This window comes from Alosa alosa, chromosome 4 (genome assembly GCF_017589495.1).
Source record: "Alosa alosa isolate M-15738 ecotype Scorff River chromosome 4, AALO_Geno_1.1, whole genome shotgun sequence".
NCBI lineage: Eukaryota > Metazoa > Chordata > Actinopteri > Clupeiformes > Clupeidae > Alosa > Alosa alosa.
The window spans coordinates 12,251,717-12,265,855 of NC_063192.1; the positions used below are offsets into that span (position 1 = coordinate 12,251,717).

At 43.0% G+C, this 14,139-nt stretch overlaps 1 protein-coding gene across 2 annotated transcripts; it reads right to left on the reverse strand.

The window, feature by feature from the left end:
• Positions 1–230: 230 nt before the first annotated feature.
• eno1a (enolase 1a, (alpha)) lies at positions 231–12,954 on the reverse strand. Of its 2 annotated transcripts, none has more exons than XM_048241608.1 (12): positions 12,801–12,954; positions 10,633–10,727; positions 8,129–8,224; positions 7,115–7,173; positions 6,438–6,507; positions 6,174–6,307; positions 5,652–5,874; positions 4,497–4,694; positions 2,324–2,525; positions 2,058–2,166; positions 1,075–1,133; positions 231–756 (listed from the first exon to the last, which is right to left on the reverse strand). In XM_048241608.1, the coding sequence occupies exons 2-12, from the start codon at positions 10,715–10,717 to the stop codon at positions 693–695; spliced, it is 1,299 nt and encodes a 432-aa protein (XP_048097565.1). In that variant the 5' UTR covers positions 10,718–10,727; positions 12,801–12,954; the 3' UTR covers positions 231–692. The 2 variants fall into 2 exon arrangements, with proteins under 2 accessions (XP_048097565.1, XP_048097566.1); XM_048241609.1 differs by lacking the exon at positions 7,115–7,173 and adding an exon at positions 7,435–7,493.
• Positions 12,955–14,139: the final 1,185 nt, after the last annotated feature.

A 14,139-nucleotide genomic window follows, 5' to 3' on the forward strand; every position in this document is an offset into this window, starting at 1 on the left:
ACATTTCCAAAATCATGGCTGAATTCTCATACAAAATCTGTAGCTTGTGTGTCTCTGTACTTTTAATTACCTGCGTGGTTCTACTTACAATTGATAAAGAGTTTGAAATGGTTAACATATGGCAATAACAAATATAATATAGCCTTATTTGTCTCCCAAACCTGCCTTGCTGACAGCCTACCAGTACAAAGGCAAGTATGACATGCAGAAGAAACACAGGAGATCATGTGTCCAATTCATGGAACTGTTTTTATTAGTGATGCCACGCTTACGAGCAACACTTGAACTGTTCAATGGCAACACAAAGCACAGAATTTATCCTGCACTACACGGAGCAGCACAGTGCACAGCTCAGCTCTGTTTCTACAATACTCAAAAAGAGGACCAGAATCACTACTCACAAATCAGAACTCACAAGAAGCAAAACAAAGATCTCTCACAGGTTACAAAGACACAATTAAAGGACCAATGCTATATGCGGGTGCCAAAAGCATAGGGATGGGTGCACTGTTTTCTGGCCCCGACTGGACTAACCGTGGGTTGGGCACCAGTGGCTCACAGACTTGGACCTTGTATTTCTTTGCCGTTCCAAATTCCCTCTGATCTAGGACGAGAGACCTTGCGTGGCTAGACTAATGAGTTTGGGAGTGTATGCGCGATGGAAACACAGAGGTCCAAGGAGGACAGGCACTTCAGATGGGCTTCCTGAAGTTCTGGCCGGCGAAGCGGGCTTTGTCTCCCAGCTCCTCCTCAATCCTGTACGGTGTGAAAGAAAGAAAGAAAGACAGCCAGGATCAGTTTGGCTCTTCTGGCACTGCTCACTAGAGCTCTTTTTGCAAAGGCAACATTTAGTCTTCTGTTGCTAAATGTGGAGGCTGTTTTGATATCTCCTCCAGCCTCTTTCCCAAGTACATCCTCTCATGATCTTATAAAATGCAATAACTTCAAATAAGGTCTCAAGCAGCATCTAAATGGCCTCAACTGCTAAATTTCACCCAGAGGCAATTGCCTTTACTGATAAATTGCACCCCAGGTGCCCTTAGACTGAATGCTCCACTCAGGGCAGAACCTTACCTAAGCAGCTGGTTGTACTTAGCCAGGCGCTCAGATCGGCATGGAGCTCCGGTCTTGATCTAAAGGAGACAAATGGAACAGAAAAATAACAGCAGTCAGAAACCCATTTCATCCCAGTGCTGCTCACTCGTGTTCATGATGTCGCTTTGGACAAAAGCGTCTGCAAAATATGATAACCTTAACCATAACCATAACAAAATATGTAAGGGATAATGGACGACACGGTGGTCTGTTCACAGAAGTTAATGCACGGTCGAGGTTGTAAAACGGCCCCGACGCGAAGCGGTTTAAACCTCGTAGTGCATTAACTTCTGTGAACAGACCACCGTGGAGTCCATTATCCCGCTTATTCCACTGTTGCCACTTGCGTTGGGTTCATTTCCTGTTACAATTTAAACGTTTTAATCGCTAAAACTGTCTTGTTTGTAGAACTAATTTCTTCTGACACACATTTCTCAACTCACAGGACAAACTGCGTTACTAGTTCTAAATGGATGGTTGCTACGGCCAAAGGCCAGTCGTTAGTTCTATCTCTCCCGTTGTCAAGCGGGCGTATCCCAAGATTCTGATGAACTTTAGCTTTGAAACATCGCTTTTACTTAGCCTGCTGTCATCCATCTAGCTAAAAGCCACCTCCGTCATATGCTACAATGTTGCAATGTTCTGAATGTCTGCATTTTACAGCTCTGATGCAACGTGACAGTTCATTTAAACTTCACAACGAAGTTTGGTGAATTAATATACAAGTGTGATACGGCCAAAAAAATGGATCTACTTCATAGGTGTGCAGATAACATACGGTTAATGGTCGTTCTAAATTACGTAGGACAATGGGAAATTCAACCAAGCAGTGGAATAAGATAACCTTAACCATAACCATAACAAAATATAAAGTAGTTGGCTTCTCCTTTCACTGAGAAGAATTTAACTGCATCTAGACCATTTTATTGAATGCTTGCAAGGCACCAAATGAGACCCCATACCTGGCCAGTGCACAGGCCAACCACGAGGTCAGCGATGAAGGTGTCCTCCGTCTCTCCAGAGCGGTGGCTCACCATAACTCCCCAGCCATTGGACTGTGCCATCTTGCAGCTACGCACAGAGTGAGAGTTTGGAGAGAACAGAGCAGAGAGCATTAATTAGCTATGAGTGTACACAGACACAGACACAGACACACACACACACACACACACACTGAATAATCCAGAGGGTCTCTGGGATAAATATGCATGAGGATGGGGCAACTCACGCCTGCAGAGACTCTGTGACGGAGCCGATCTGGTTGACCTTGAGCAGCAGGCAGTTGCAGGCTTTGTCTGAGACGGCCTTGGCAATGCGCTTGGGGTTGGTCACAGTCAGATCATCGCCCACAACCTGGATGCTGGTGCTGCCGGTGAAGTTGGTCCACGCCTGCCAATCATCCTGGTCAAAGGGATCCTCAATGGAGACCACTGATTCAGAAGAGACAACGATATCAGTTAGTAAACCCCTACTAGTGTTAAAATCTGCTTGGGGTAGCCATCTCATGTATTACTACAAACAAAAGACCTTCAGAGGCATGTTTTAAAGGTCATGTTGTCACTGTCAGTGTTTGTACTTTACACAAAAAGCACCTCCAGGAGTCACTAGGGAGAACCAGCCATGCTCTTGGCCAGCATCCAATAAGATCTTCTAAATCCTTGCCCAAAGTAATAGGGATGTCAAGCATGATCTGTGTCATGTTTGAAGCATTAGCGCAGCTCAATGGACAGGTTTCAGGGGGTTAACTGATTGGATCTTAGTACCTCTTAGCCTCAGTATGGAGCTGAAACATACATCATACATAGATGCATCCATACTGGATTTAAGGCCGAGCCTTTTAAAGGCTCATATGTTTCTGGGCAAATGAGCAGGATTTAGTTAGAGCCATCTCAGATGGTACCTTTTACTGGAGTGCTGGGCTTAAAACTGTCTCTGAGGTTACTACACTGATGGATACTTATTAGTTAAATAAATAAAGTTATACATCCTAAACAACAATATCGCATCTAATACCAAAAACCAGACATGTTGGACCATTAAATGAAAACACTTGTATTGGAGGACACTGAATCAGTTACAGATACCGAAACAGATGCCAAACAATAAGAGCTTTCAGATATAACCTCCGGAGTACATGAGGAGGTTTGTCAAACGGAGGTCCTACCCTTCGGATGATTCAGATATGATGCTAACCTGCGGACCTAACACTGACCTTATACGGACGTATGTGTGAACGACATACACGGACATTACAGAATCTCCGTGTGGTTGTCGAGTGAGGGGTGGGGGCTTGTGGAGTTCACAAGATGCGAGATATGGACTTAGAATATATCGCGGCCGCTGCCTGTCACAGCTGCTTTTTGTTTACAAAGTGTAGCCTATGCATTATGTAGGCTAAAGAAGAGAAATCTATTGTGCGTAGGCTAATACTTGAAGTAGGCTAGTCAAGTAAGCAAACAGTATTTGTATGTGTGCTTTGAATAAACACATTTATCTGTTTTCAACGTTATGTACCAGAATTACTTGGCTATAGAACCCCACATCTGGTTTGCGTTGGAGAGAGAGCATGCACAAACGTTATGGTAGGCTACCAGCCAATTCAGTAGGCTAACTCAAGACTTCAAGGCCATCATACAACGTTTTTAAGCAACAAACAAAATAGCCTACTAACATAACAGTAAAGTTGTTCGTTTTTTCATGGTTTATTTTTTCCAAAAGCATCCTCTCCCCATGTGTCTATTGCATTTACGTAAGGAGCTTGGAACAAAGTTGGCTTTTCTTCGTTTTCATTTTCTCTAGGCATATATGCTTAACAAATATCAGCGAGCTCAGTGAGGTATCAATGAACAGAAAAACTTGTTGGCTAACAATTTATTAAATATTCCTGTTATTGTCGTCAACGACGTCGCTGTAGCTACTGCCTTTTCAGCGCCTTCTGCTTATGGTGATTCAGTCTTTTGAATTTGTTTGGCCTTGCCATGCAGTTGTAGACCGTGTCGTCCATGTGGTTAGGTCTGACTTAAATGCCAGTGTTATGATGGAGTGGCATAATGCTGCCCAGAAAATCTCTGAGCTGGAAAGATGCAGACATCACGGAGCTACTGTCCATGAAGGCATACAACATCTTGATAGAACACATGAAGGGAACGGCAAGAGATGTTGTAGCCTACAACTGCATGGCAAGGCCAAACAAATTCAAAAGACTGAATCCCCATAAGCAGAAGGCGCTGAAAAGGCAGTAGCTACAGCGACGTCGTTGACGACAATAACAGGAGTATTTAATAAATTGTTAGCCAACAAGTTTTTCTCCGGTCTTACACGTATGTCTAAAAGCGCTTTATCTAATGGTGAGATCCCACTAGAAAGCCCTGGATCATTGGCTAGGCGAAACTGACACTAACCTGGATAATCCTTGACAAAGCTCTTGTACAGGTCGGCGAGCTGGTCAGGGGTGATGTACCGGCTGGGATCGTCTGGGGACTTGAAGTCCAGGTCGTACTTTCCTCCCTTGAAGAACTCAGAGGCAGCGACATCCATGCCGATCACAATCTTGTCAGTGTAGCCAGCCTTGGCAATGGCATTCTTCAGCAGTTCAAGAGCTGTGGGGAAGAGTTCAAAAGCTGGTTGTTTAAGACTGAAAAATGACTGAATGTCAAGATTCCATGCCATAGTTCTATATACAAAAATGTAAAAAAAAAGCCCTACTGTAATTTCCTGTTTAATACCCTTATTACCTACAATACATAATCAGTCAATGAACAGTTTTAGTGCAATGTATATTGTATGCCTGCCTCTATTATGTGTAATACAACATGTAACAGCTCGTAGCTGTACAATAATTATAGCATCATCAAAACCTACATTAATTACAAACATACTGTCTAGAAATTCAATCTAAAGCAGGTCAGTCTGTAGTATCTGTTGAATTTTACAAAACAAACCTCTGAAAACTTCACAACATATGGCAAATGTCATAAATTGATTTGTTTTATGTCCCACAGCATATCCATTTATGATATGTCCAATTGTCATCAGCAGTTCTACACTGACTGCATGTTACACTGGACACTCTCGATGGTGGGCCTCTTCCATGGCTGAGCAGTTTAAACTGTCTCAGGCAGCTCAAAGGCATTTGCCCTATCAGCACCCCTCACCCGTAAATGGGCCACAGTTCAGGTGCTTCTCTGGCCAAGACACCGCACAGTTTACTGAGCTGGGTCCAGGCCTTAATTTGGAAACCATCTGTTCCATGCACTGGCATTCCCCTGCACTTAGCTGAGAGAGCCACACCAGCGGACAGGAGTCGCGGGAACCACACCCCACCCCATGTTTATGACCTCAGGGCTGTCTCAATTGGGCTAAGGACTACTGACAATTACTGTCACATGGGAGGCAATCACTATAACTATCATAGTGACGTCTTCAGAAAGTTCAATGGTCAAATTGTTGGCAAGACTGAAGAAGGGTGCAGCTGACTGAAGGCAAACATCTAAATTGAGTGAGCATTGTGTGTGTGTGTGTGTGTGTGTGTGTGTGTGTGTGTGTGGATTCCTCACCTTCTTTGTTCTCCAGGATGTTGGGGGCGAAGCCACCCTCGTCTCCTACATTGGTGGCATCCTTGCCGTACTTCTCCTTGATGACATTCTTCAGGTTGTGGTAGACCTCAGCACCGATTTGCATGGCCTCCTTAAAGGTGCTGGCGCCCACGGGCAGGATCATGAACTCCTGCATGGCCAGCTTGTTGCCTGCGTGGGAGCCCCCATTGATCACATTGAAGGCCTTTGGAGACAAATGAACAGGCTTTTGTGAGTCGACGACATGCCCAAACAAACGTGGCTTTCAAAAACTTCCCACACACACACACACACACACACACACACACACACATACACACACACACACACACACACACACACACACACACACACACACACACACACACAAATGTCCCAGATAAACTAACATGAAACAAAACAGAAAGTTCTGAACTAGAAAACTAAACAAAAGACACAAATATCTCTGCACAATGTCAGGGAAAACAATGGCAACTTCTTAGAGCAACAGCAGCAAAGGCTTACAGGAACAGGGAGGATGACTTCTGGGTTTCCAGCGAGGTCAGCAATGTGGCGGTAGAGTGGGACGCCCTTCTCTGCCGCACCAGCCTTGCACACAGCCAGGGAGACCCCCAAGATGGCGTTGGCACCAAACTTAGCTGTGAAATTCGAGCATTCAATGGCATTCAATTACTCTACCATGTAAGCGAAGTGCTAGCATACTGTAATCCGGGACGACCATTACAGTTTCTAAAGTAATGCGTCATGAGAGGGAGGAAAAAAGCTTACACTTGTTCTCTGTGCCATCCATGTCAAGCATCAGCTTGTCAATCTTCTCCTGCTCCAGGACGGACACACTCTGAGAGGCAAAGAGAAACACGTCAGTTTGGAGGAGGAAGAACAACAAACCACTGGAGTTAATCGCACCTAGAGATTAGTTGTCTTTTCCACACAAAGTTAGAGCGACTACTCAACCAGATCCTATTTAAACAATAGAAATGCTACATGGCGCTCACTGTGTAACAGCAAGTTACTACATTCTGACAGCAGTTGGGCAAAAGGCAACAGTGCAATTTTAACAGTATCTGGTTGAGTCGCAACACAAAATCATTAGTCCACATGTTTCCACGGCACACTCATGTCGGTTATTGAGGGACACCTGGCCTTACAGCAGCATTAAGGTGCAGTACAGTTCACACTGGTTATTCAGCAAAGGCAGAATGAACAACTACGCAAATGTTATCAGGCCATGGATTCATATGACTTCTGTTATCAACATTTCAACAACAATGTAAGTACTATGACTTTGACACATATGCCAAAAATGTAATTACAAGTCCAGCTGTATCATTATGAACTGTGTAAAGATAAATAGACTTTTCCTCTTTGACCTTGTCCACTATGGGCACAAGAGTGGTTGACAGTTTTACACATTACGATGTTAGTCAAAGAATAAATATTCCTACCTGGCGAACCAGGCCAGGTGCAATAGTATTATTGATATGTGCAACAGCTTTTGAGACACCTGAAAGGAACAAGCAGACAATCACTGACCCCGGGAAAAGAGGATCATGCAAACCAGGCACAACTTAACGATCACGGACCACCTCCTGTGTCGAACAATTGTTTGGCATTCCTATTTGCTGACTCCTGTGCTTGAAGGGGGTGTTATCTGTGATCGTCTGCTCATGCCTGCTATGGTTAGTGGTCAGAAGAAAACCCACACGTCATGCTGAACTGTTGAGAAGTCACTCATCCTTACTGCTGTTATCTCACACAACTTTACCTGGTTACACAAAGCTGGGGCCAAGAACTCATTTACATACTTAACAGCTCTTTTCACCCCTGACAGATAAAAAGAGAGAAAATGAAGAGATGGATGACGGAGGACGAAAGAACAAGTGGCCTGGGCAGGCTGGGGAAAGACTAGTCATGGAGGCATGGGCTTATGAGTCCAGAAGATGGTCACCACATGCTGCTGATCCATACAAGTGGCCTGGGCAGGCTGGGAAAAGACTAGTCATGGAGGCATGGGCTTATGAGTCCAGAAGATAGTCACCACATGCTGCTGATACATACAATGGCTCTTTAAAGCACTGCTGGACTAAAACTGCTGTACGGTCATCTAAAATAACTAGACATCACAATGCAGCTAGGCATTACAGTGATGGTTTACAAACATTATAACATTAAGTACCTCCACATTAAATTAGTTACTATTTTTGGCCTAACCAACCAGTATATATTATTTGATTTAATCAAAGAGGGGTATTCACATTTGCTTACATTGTATACATTTAAACAAAACAAGCTATATCTTTGTTGCATTCTAACCAGAAAATACAGCATAACTATAGCTTTACGAGCTGGATAATGAATTGATTTTCTTTGACAATATTTTTTTTTCTCACGTGCGTGTACCCATCTTATGACACACCCACACATTTGACACATCCTATATCATGATCATATGTTGTTACCTTTGCCAAGGTAACGGGTCTTGTCATTGTCGCGGAGTTCAAGGGCCTCATAGATTCCAGTGGAGGCACCACTGGGCACTGCCGCTCTGAACAGACCTGTAGAGGACACAATGATATAGTCATGGTGGTGGCCAAGCGCATTCTTCACTCAACTTAGTAAGATGCCATTTTCTCTCCTGGGCCTGGTGCAGTCATTTGTAATCCGCCCAACTGTGCTTGTGCAACTCTACAGAGATACATGCCACGTTCTTAGAGAGGCACCATTCATTCATTTACATGATCATTTATGATAATTTATGATCCGTGAAGATTATCTGGTCAACAATTATTCACAGTAAATGAATAAATGAGTTTGGTAGTGTGCATTTGTGGGAGTTTCAAAGCCTGTCTGAAATGGGCATGGAGAGCTTGTGTCGAGCATGCCAACCATTGTGATGGACCTCCCAGTAGTGAAAAAAAGAAGAAATCTCATATCTGTCAGATTTGTGGATGCCCTATGAGCACCAGCTGCCAGGCCATTTCAACCCAGCCGCCTGTGGTAGATGTGCACGTACAAATTATATTCAGCGAGGTCATTTAACTGAAAATCAGACTCAAGCCAATGTCAGAGTCTAGCAATGGGAGAGGATTTAGAGCTTAACCACAGACACACAAGCAACTGCGGCCATAAATCTAGGGTTTAACAAACCATCTGAACCAAGACATCATTATTTTGGTTATCGGTGAAACTCCTCACCAAACACAATCTAAAATGCTGCTGTTTGTGTAACACTTCAGCACCTTGGCAAAACCTATTCCTTTTTCAAAATATTTTAAATAATTTGTCACAAGAAATGTCCCTTTCAAAAGGAAAAGGTATTCAATCATCTTCAGCGGAAACATTCCTGTTTAAAGCAACACCAAAGAACTTTCCCTCTGTTGCACGCACGCTATTTGTTCATCCAGCACCGGCTTTGCAAATAACAATGTTCACAGACAAGGTAGAATATGTTGCATGATTTATGAAAGTACGATGTATTGCGACATCAAACGCAAGTCAAATTTATAGTTTCTTATGTCTCATTCCATCGAACTACAGATCCGCTACCCGATCTGGCAAACTTACATAGTGCGGTTATAGCCGATAGAGGGCTGCGAAGTGAATGCAGAAGTGCCGTTCACCCTGTTACAAGTTGATGAACAGGGTGAAACTGATTTTGGAAACATTATTTTAAGGTACAAAAAACTCTTTGGTGTTGCTTTAAATGTGTTATTCAAAAGCTGTGTGAAGGCCTGGGGCCGCCTCTCTTCTCTCCAAAACCCAGCCATGAGAAAATGGAACAAGAGACACTTTGTTGGCACTGAGGTGGACGCCACCACTAACCAGTAATTATGTCAAGAGAATGGTGCAAAATCATACTTTGTCACTGCAGGCAAACTGATCATTTCATCTTTACAGAAGTGAAAGTGGGTGTGAGAATGGTCAACCAAAAAGGATCACTTTATGGCTTACCGTGGCAATCCCTCCCACACACGTGAGGCAAGAGAATTACATAATACGTAGTAGACAAATTATATCAGGTTGGCTTGCTGCTAGCTCAACTGATTCATCTCATGCAACTAGGTGGGGGGTGGCAGAGGAGGCTTGGCAGGGAGAGAAAGTTACAGCCAACCAAACCCGCGCAGCTATAATGTAAAGCCGCCATACAAAGGGGAAGTCTAGCAACCAATTCACATGCAGAAAGATAGAATGGGATTCAGTGAATAAAGCAGCTGTCCCTCAATATAACGGATTCTGTCCAGGAAAGTGGTCAATACCTTTGCCCCGCTGGCAAACTCCCAATTACCCAAACAGGCTTCAGTGGCACTGAACAGACAATTAAGGCTGTTTTTTTTTTTCCAAAGCTGCCTCACAATGCAGGATTAAAATAAAATACAGGATATACATACATTTTTATATGCATCTGTGAATGCTAGATTGGCTGAAATAAAAAAATACAGAATGATCACAACATTTCCACACAATCTTTCCCTATGAAAACAACTTCTTCGACATGCAAAGTTAACATAGCCACATGTTCTTAGTAATATTCAGTGAAGCAGTGCTTCAGACAAGTCTGTGTTGTTTGCTTCTGTATGTTTTCCGGTGCAGGGGACTCTACTGTAGCACAGCAAGCCAGGCAGTGTACTATTACTCATGCCTATTTATAGCCCTGCTGCCACCTGATGTGGCGCTTTCAGGCTACTGGACACCAAGAGAGGGGTACGGGCCTAGGGTGAGAGGAACTGAGAGAGCTCCCCATTAGCACAGAACCAGCTTTCCTCATGGTTTGTTAAACTACTGGGTCAGACCAGATAGACGTTTCCTAAATTCCAGATCTCATGCCAAAAAGTGGCTGTTGCAGTACAATACAAAAATTCTCTCCAAATCATTATGGTCTCCTCTTTTTTTAATATTTTTTCCCTCTGATGACAATTTGTGCTTTGCTGTAGGCCTTTCCAGTTTTAAGGGAATGATAAAATACCTTTCTTGGTGTAGAGATCGACCTCTACCGTGGGGTTGCCACGGGAGTCGAAGATCTCACGGGCGTGGATTTTCAGGATGGACATGGTGCAGGATCTGTATGGGATGAAAATACCATTAGGAGAGCAGAATGTAGATGTCCTTCACTGGTTTAAAGCAACAATGTGTGGGGGGGGTTTGCCATGTTTTCCAAGGCACATTAATATAGGCAGCTAGCTTTTATAACATCAAGTCATTTCCATGACACATAGTCATATTAAAAGCAGATGAGGATATTTGTTGTTCCCTCAGACCATTCACCAATTAATTTTGTGGTTGTAACAATGTAATTATCTGTTTGTCTGGTTGTTATTAACAGGTGATTTGTTCTATCCTATCCACACCTTGGAGAGCACCACAATAATTAGATTAATACAGGCTTAATAAAAGGTTTTTTTTTTACCAGACAAAGTATTTTTATTTTGTTCTGTCAACTAATGACAACGGAGAAAACTCACTTCTCGTCTTTTGCCTGCCATTCTCAGGAAGAATTTAACTTTATGACCAAGCTTCCACTGAAAGAATGGTTTCCTTTGATGAGTTGAGTCAAACAACTAAATGAGTCAAACAGGAAAATAACTAATCTGGAACTGTTTTTTCCAGTGTACCCCAATGAGTAAACTTAGACGTAGACTAAGACTAAGACTTTACAAGACACACAGTTTCCTACACTTGCATCAGCTCATACACACATTTCCTAAACCACTGACTGCGTCAAGACATAGGGGTGGGGAAGCAAAAGACATGAAGCCGGTAGTATTCAAAATCACATGGCCAAAATGTAATTAGACTGCGTGAATGCTGTGTGTGTGTGTGTGTGTGTGTGTGTGTGTGTATTTGTGAGTGCGTAAGACAGAGGGAGTGGTAAGGTAGGGAGGGAGGAAGAAATGCAGCAGTTCCTGAGGGCATAGCCTACAGTACACTAACCAAGAAAAAAAATGGCCGGTTATGCCACAGATCTACTTCCTCCTCTGAGCTCTGGGTGGAGGCTGGACACTGAATTTTCCAGCCACTGGAGATTACTACTACTAGTGCATCATCTCCAGCTGGACCAATGGAAAAACCTATGGCCTTAAAAGTCAGAGTGGAAACTTGCCACTGGCAACATGATTGCAGACTAAGCGGACCCATGCACAGACTGAACCAAGTTACAGACCGGTAGGGTCGTTCATTTGGCGAATTGGTGATTCTTAGCACGTTGCACCATGCTATTCACTTTCCAATTCGACAAACGGGACGAGGAAAATATATTTTACAATTGCAGGCCTGAATAGTGTAGGCTGCCCAATAGCCTACTGTGATTGGCGATCAATTAAAATAACGAAAGTAGGCTACAGATTTAGTCGTGCCTACGGGTTCCATAAATAAAAAAATAAATACAAGGCAGACAAATAAATAAATAAATAACTATTATGTAAGAGAGGATATCCTGTGCTGGACGCTTTCTAACTGTTCTGATAGTGATACAAAACCTAAGTAGATGTTGAAAAGACTTGAACTAGCGAAAATCGGTTAAATTCGCCCATTAGCACATCACAGACTAAAATAAAACTGCAACAAGTGTGCTGATTTTTCACACACTATATTTCGCACTATATATTGCTGAGAGGGCGCTCGTCCTTGGTTGAATGAATGACGGCTGAATTAACTATGTAGCCTACGACAGGCCTCGTTTCTGAACCTTAAAACTGACAGGATTCAATCCAGTTGAATCCTCTCTGCCCATGCTACATGTAATTCAACACTCTCCCAGCAACGCAGAGCCAGACATTGAATGACATCTCCAAGTGACGGGTGGGCAATGTTTTAAAATAGACCGCATCATCATTGCAGAGCTTGAATAGCATTCCAGTCGAGAAAAGGCTTCTTGATCGCCAAGCAAATCTTACAAAACGTGGTAATCATACAATATCTGCAGCAATGTCACAGTCAAGGACAAGAACTTGCCAATGACAAAGCAACTTAGACATCCGCAAATGATTCAGGTCATATAGTCATTGGCCACATTCTCATATCAAAGCATCTGATCTGGTTCAGGGAGACAGTTCTGTTAGGAAAAGCATGCCATAGATCACCGAATTAATATACACACGATATACGACAATAAGGACAAATTGTTCTCTTCCTTACCTTGTCTGGCCTAACTGTGTGCAAGACTAACTGTCTCTCTCCACCGTATTGGGAAGCGGAGAAGGCGATGCTACTAGTTCGGACTACTGATAAGTGGAGCGGAAGGAGCCGGAGCAGCGATTTCTAGAATTCTGATTGGCTAGTCTGGACTCACGCGGCACGCTACAGAGCGCGTGTGGAGAAGTGCACGTTCACAACCACGACGACCACACCTCTACAGAGGATGCGGAGACTGTGGAGACCCCTAGCACTTGCAGCAGTTTCACCTAATGACACATAACAAGAAAAACGATACAGAGAAATGACTCGGTTGAATTGTGTTTTATTGAAGTATGGGCTTGCTATGCATTTAGGCTACTTAGGCTATAAAACCAATGTTTCGTGTTTTCTCGTGTGTAACCGGAATGCTGCAGTGAATTTTATTGACGCATAGTGGAGTGGTCTACGTGCAGAGCATCAGCTACACGAGGATGACTGCGGTGCTATGAGGGTGCTATTGGCTCGGACATAAAAAAAAAAAAAAAATACAGGACACTCTTTATATTTTTAATCAAATTTACTGCAATACATTTCCTGTTGTATCGATCATTAAGCCTATTTGATTAAGCTGTTTACAAATCATTTTCACATTGCATATGCAGGTTGCCAATGTGTAATTGGTAGGCCTAAGTCCTATGTTGAATTACAGCTATAGGCTAATTCTGCCTTAGGCTACCATACATTTTCACATATGGACCTAGTCCTGGGAGAACTTGTAGACTAAAGCATTTGCAATTCTTGCCAAAAGTATCTCTGTATTAAGTAGTCTAGGCTACATTGCAGCGTATTGACAGTTTAATGGGTTAATGGCGTGTGGAATCAGACCACATATATGAGTCTTAATGTCACAACTGTAAAACTAATTATTGAAATAAAACATTTAGTTCCAGGCCCGTCGATCCTTTGAAGAGAGGAGGGTACATGCACAGTGAAGATGCGCGTCATTCATGGCCGCCTGTCGCAGTGACCTTGGGAATCTCCTCTCTAAATGTACTGACCCTATTTTAATTTCTAATTTTGTCACAGCCTTTTACAAGGATCTATACTCTTTCAAATTTGACCCCTCTAGTTGCAACTTGTTTATTGAAAAAATTAGAAAATACATCCCAGTTATTAATGATGAGTACAAGGCCATCTGTGATTGTGATGTAACATCTACAGAAATAAAAAAAGCCCTCCAGTCTATGAAAAAGGGAAAGGCACCTGGTATCGACGGGCTTTCAGTAGAATTTTATGTTCATTTTTGGGAATATATTGAGGGTCCCTTGCTTGCTATGTATGCTGAATGTGTGAGGATGAA

Coding starts and splice junctions, on each gene's coding strand:
- eno1a (XM_048241608.1), bottom strand. CDS start 10,717: ATGTCCATCCTGAAAATCCACGCCCGTGAGATCTTCGACTCCCGTGGC. Junction 2,526..4,496: donor CTTTGTCAAGGATTATCCAG/GTTAGTGTCAGT, acceptor CTTCTGAATCAG/TGGTCTCCATTGAGGATCCC. Junction 1,134..2,057: donor TTGGCCTGTGCACTGGCCAG/GTATGGGGTCTC, acceptor TGTCTCCTTTAG/ATCAAGACCGGAGCTCCATG.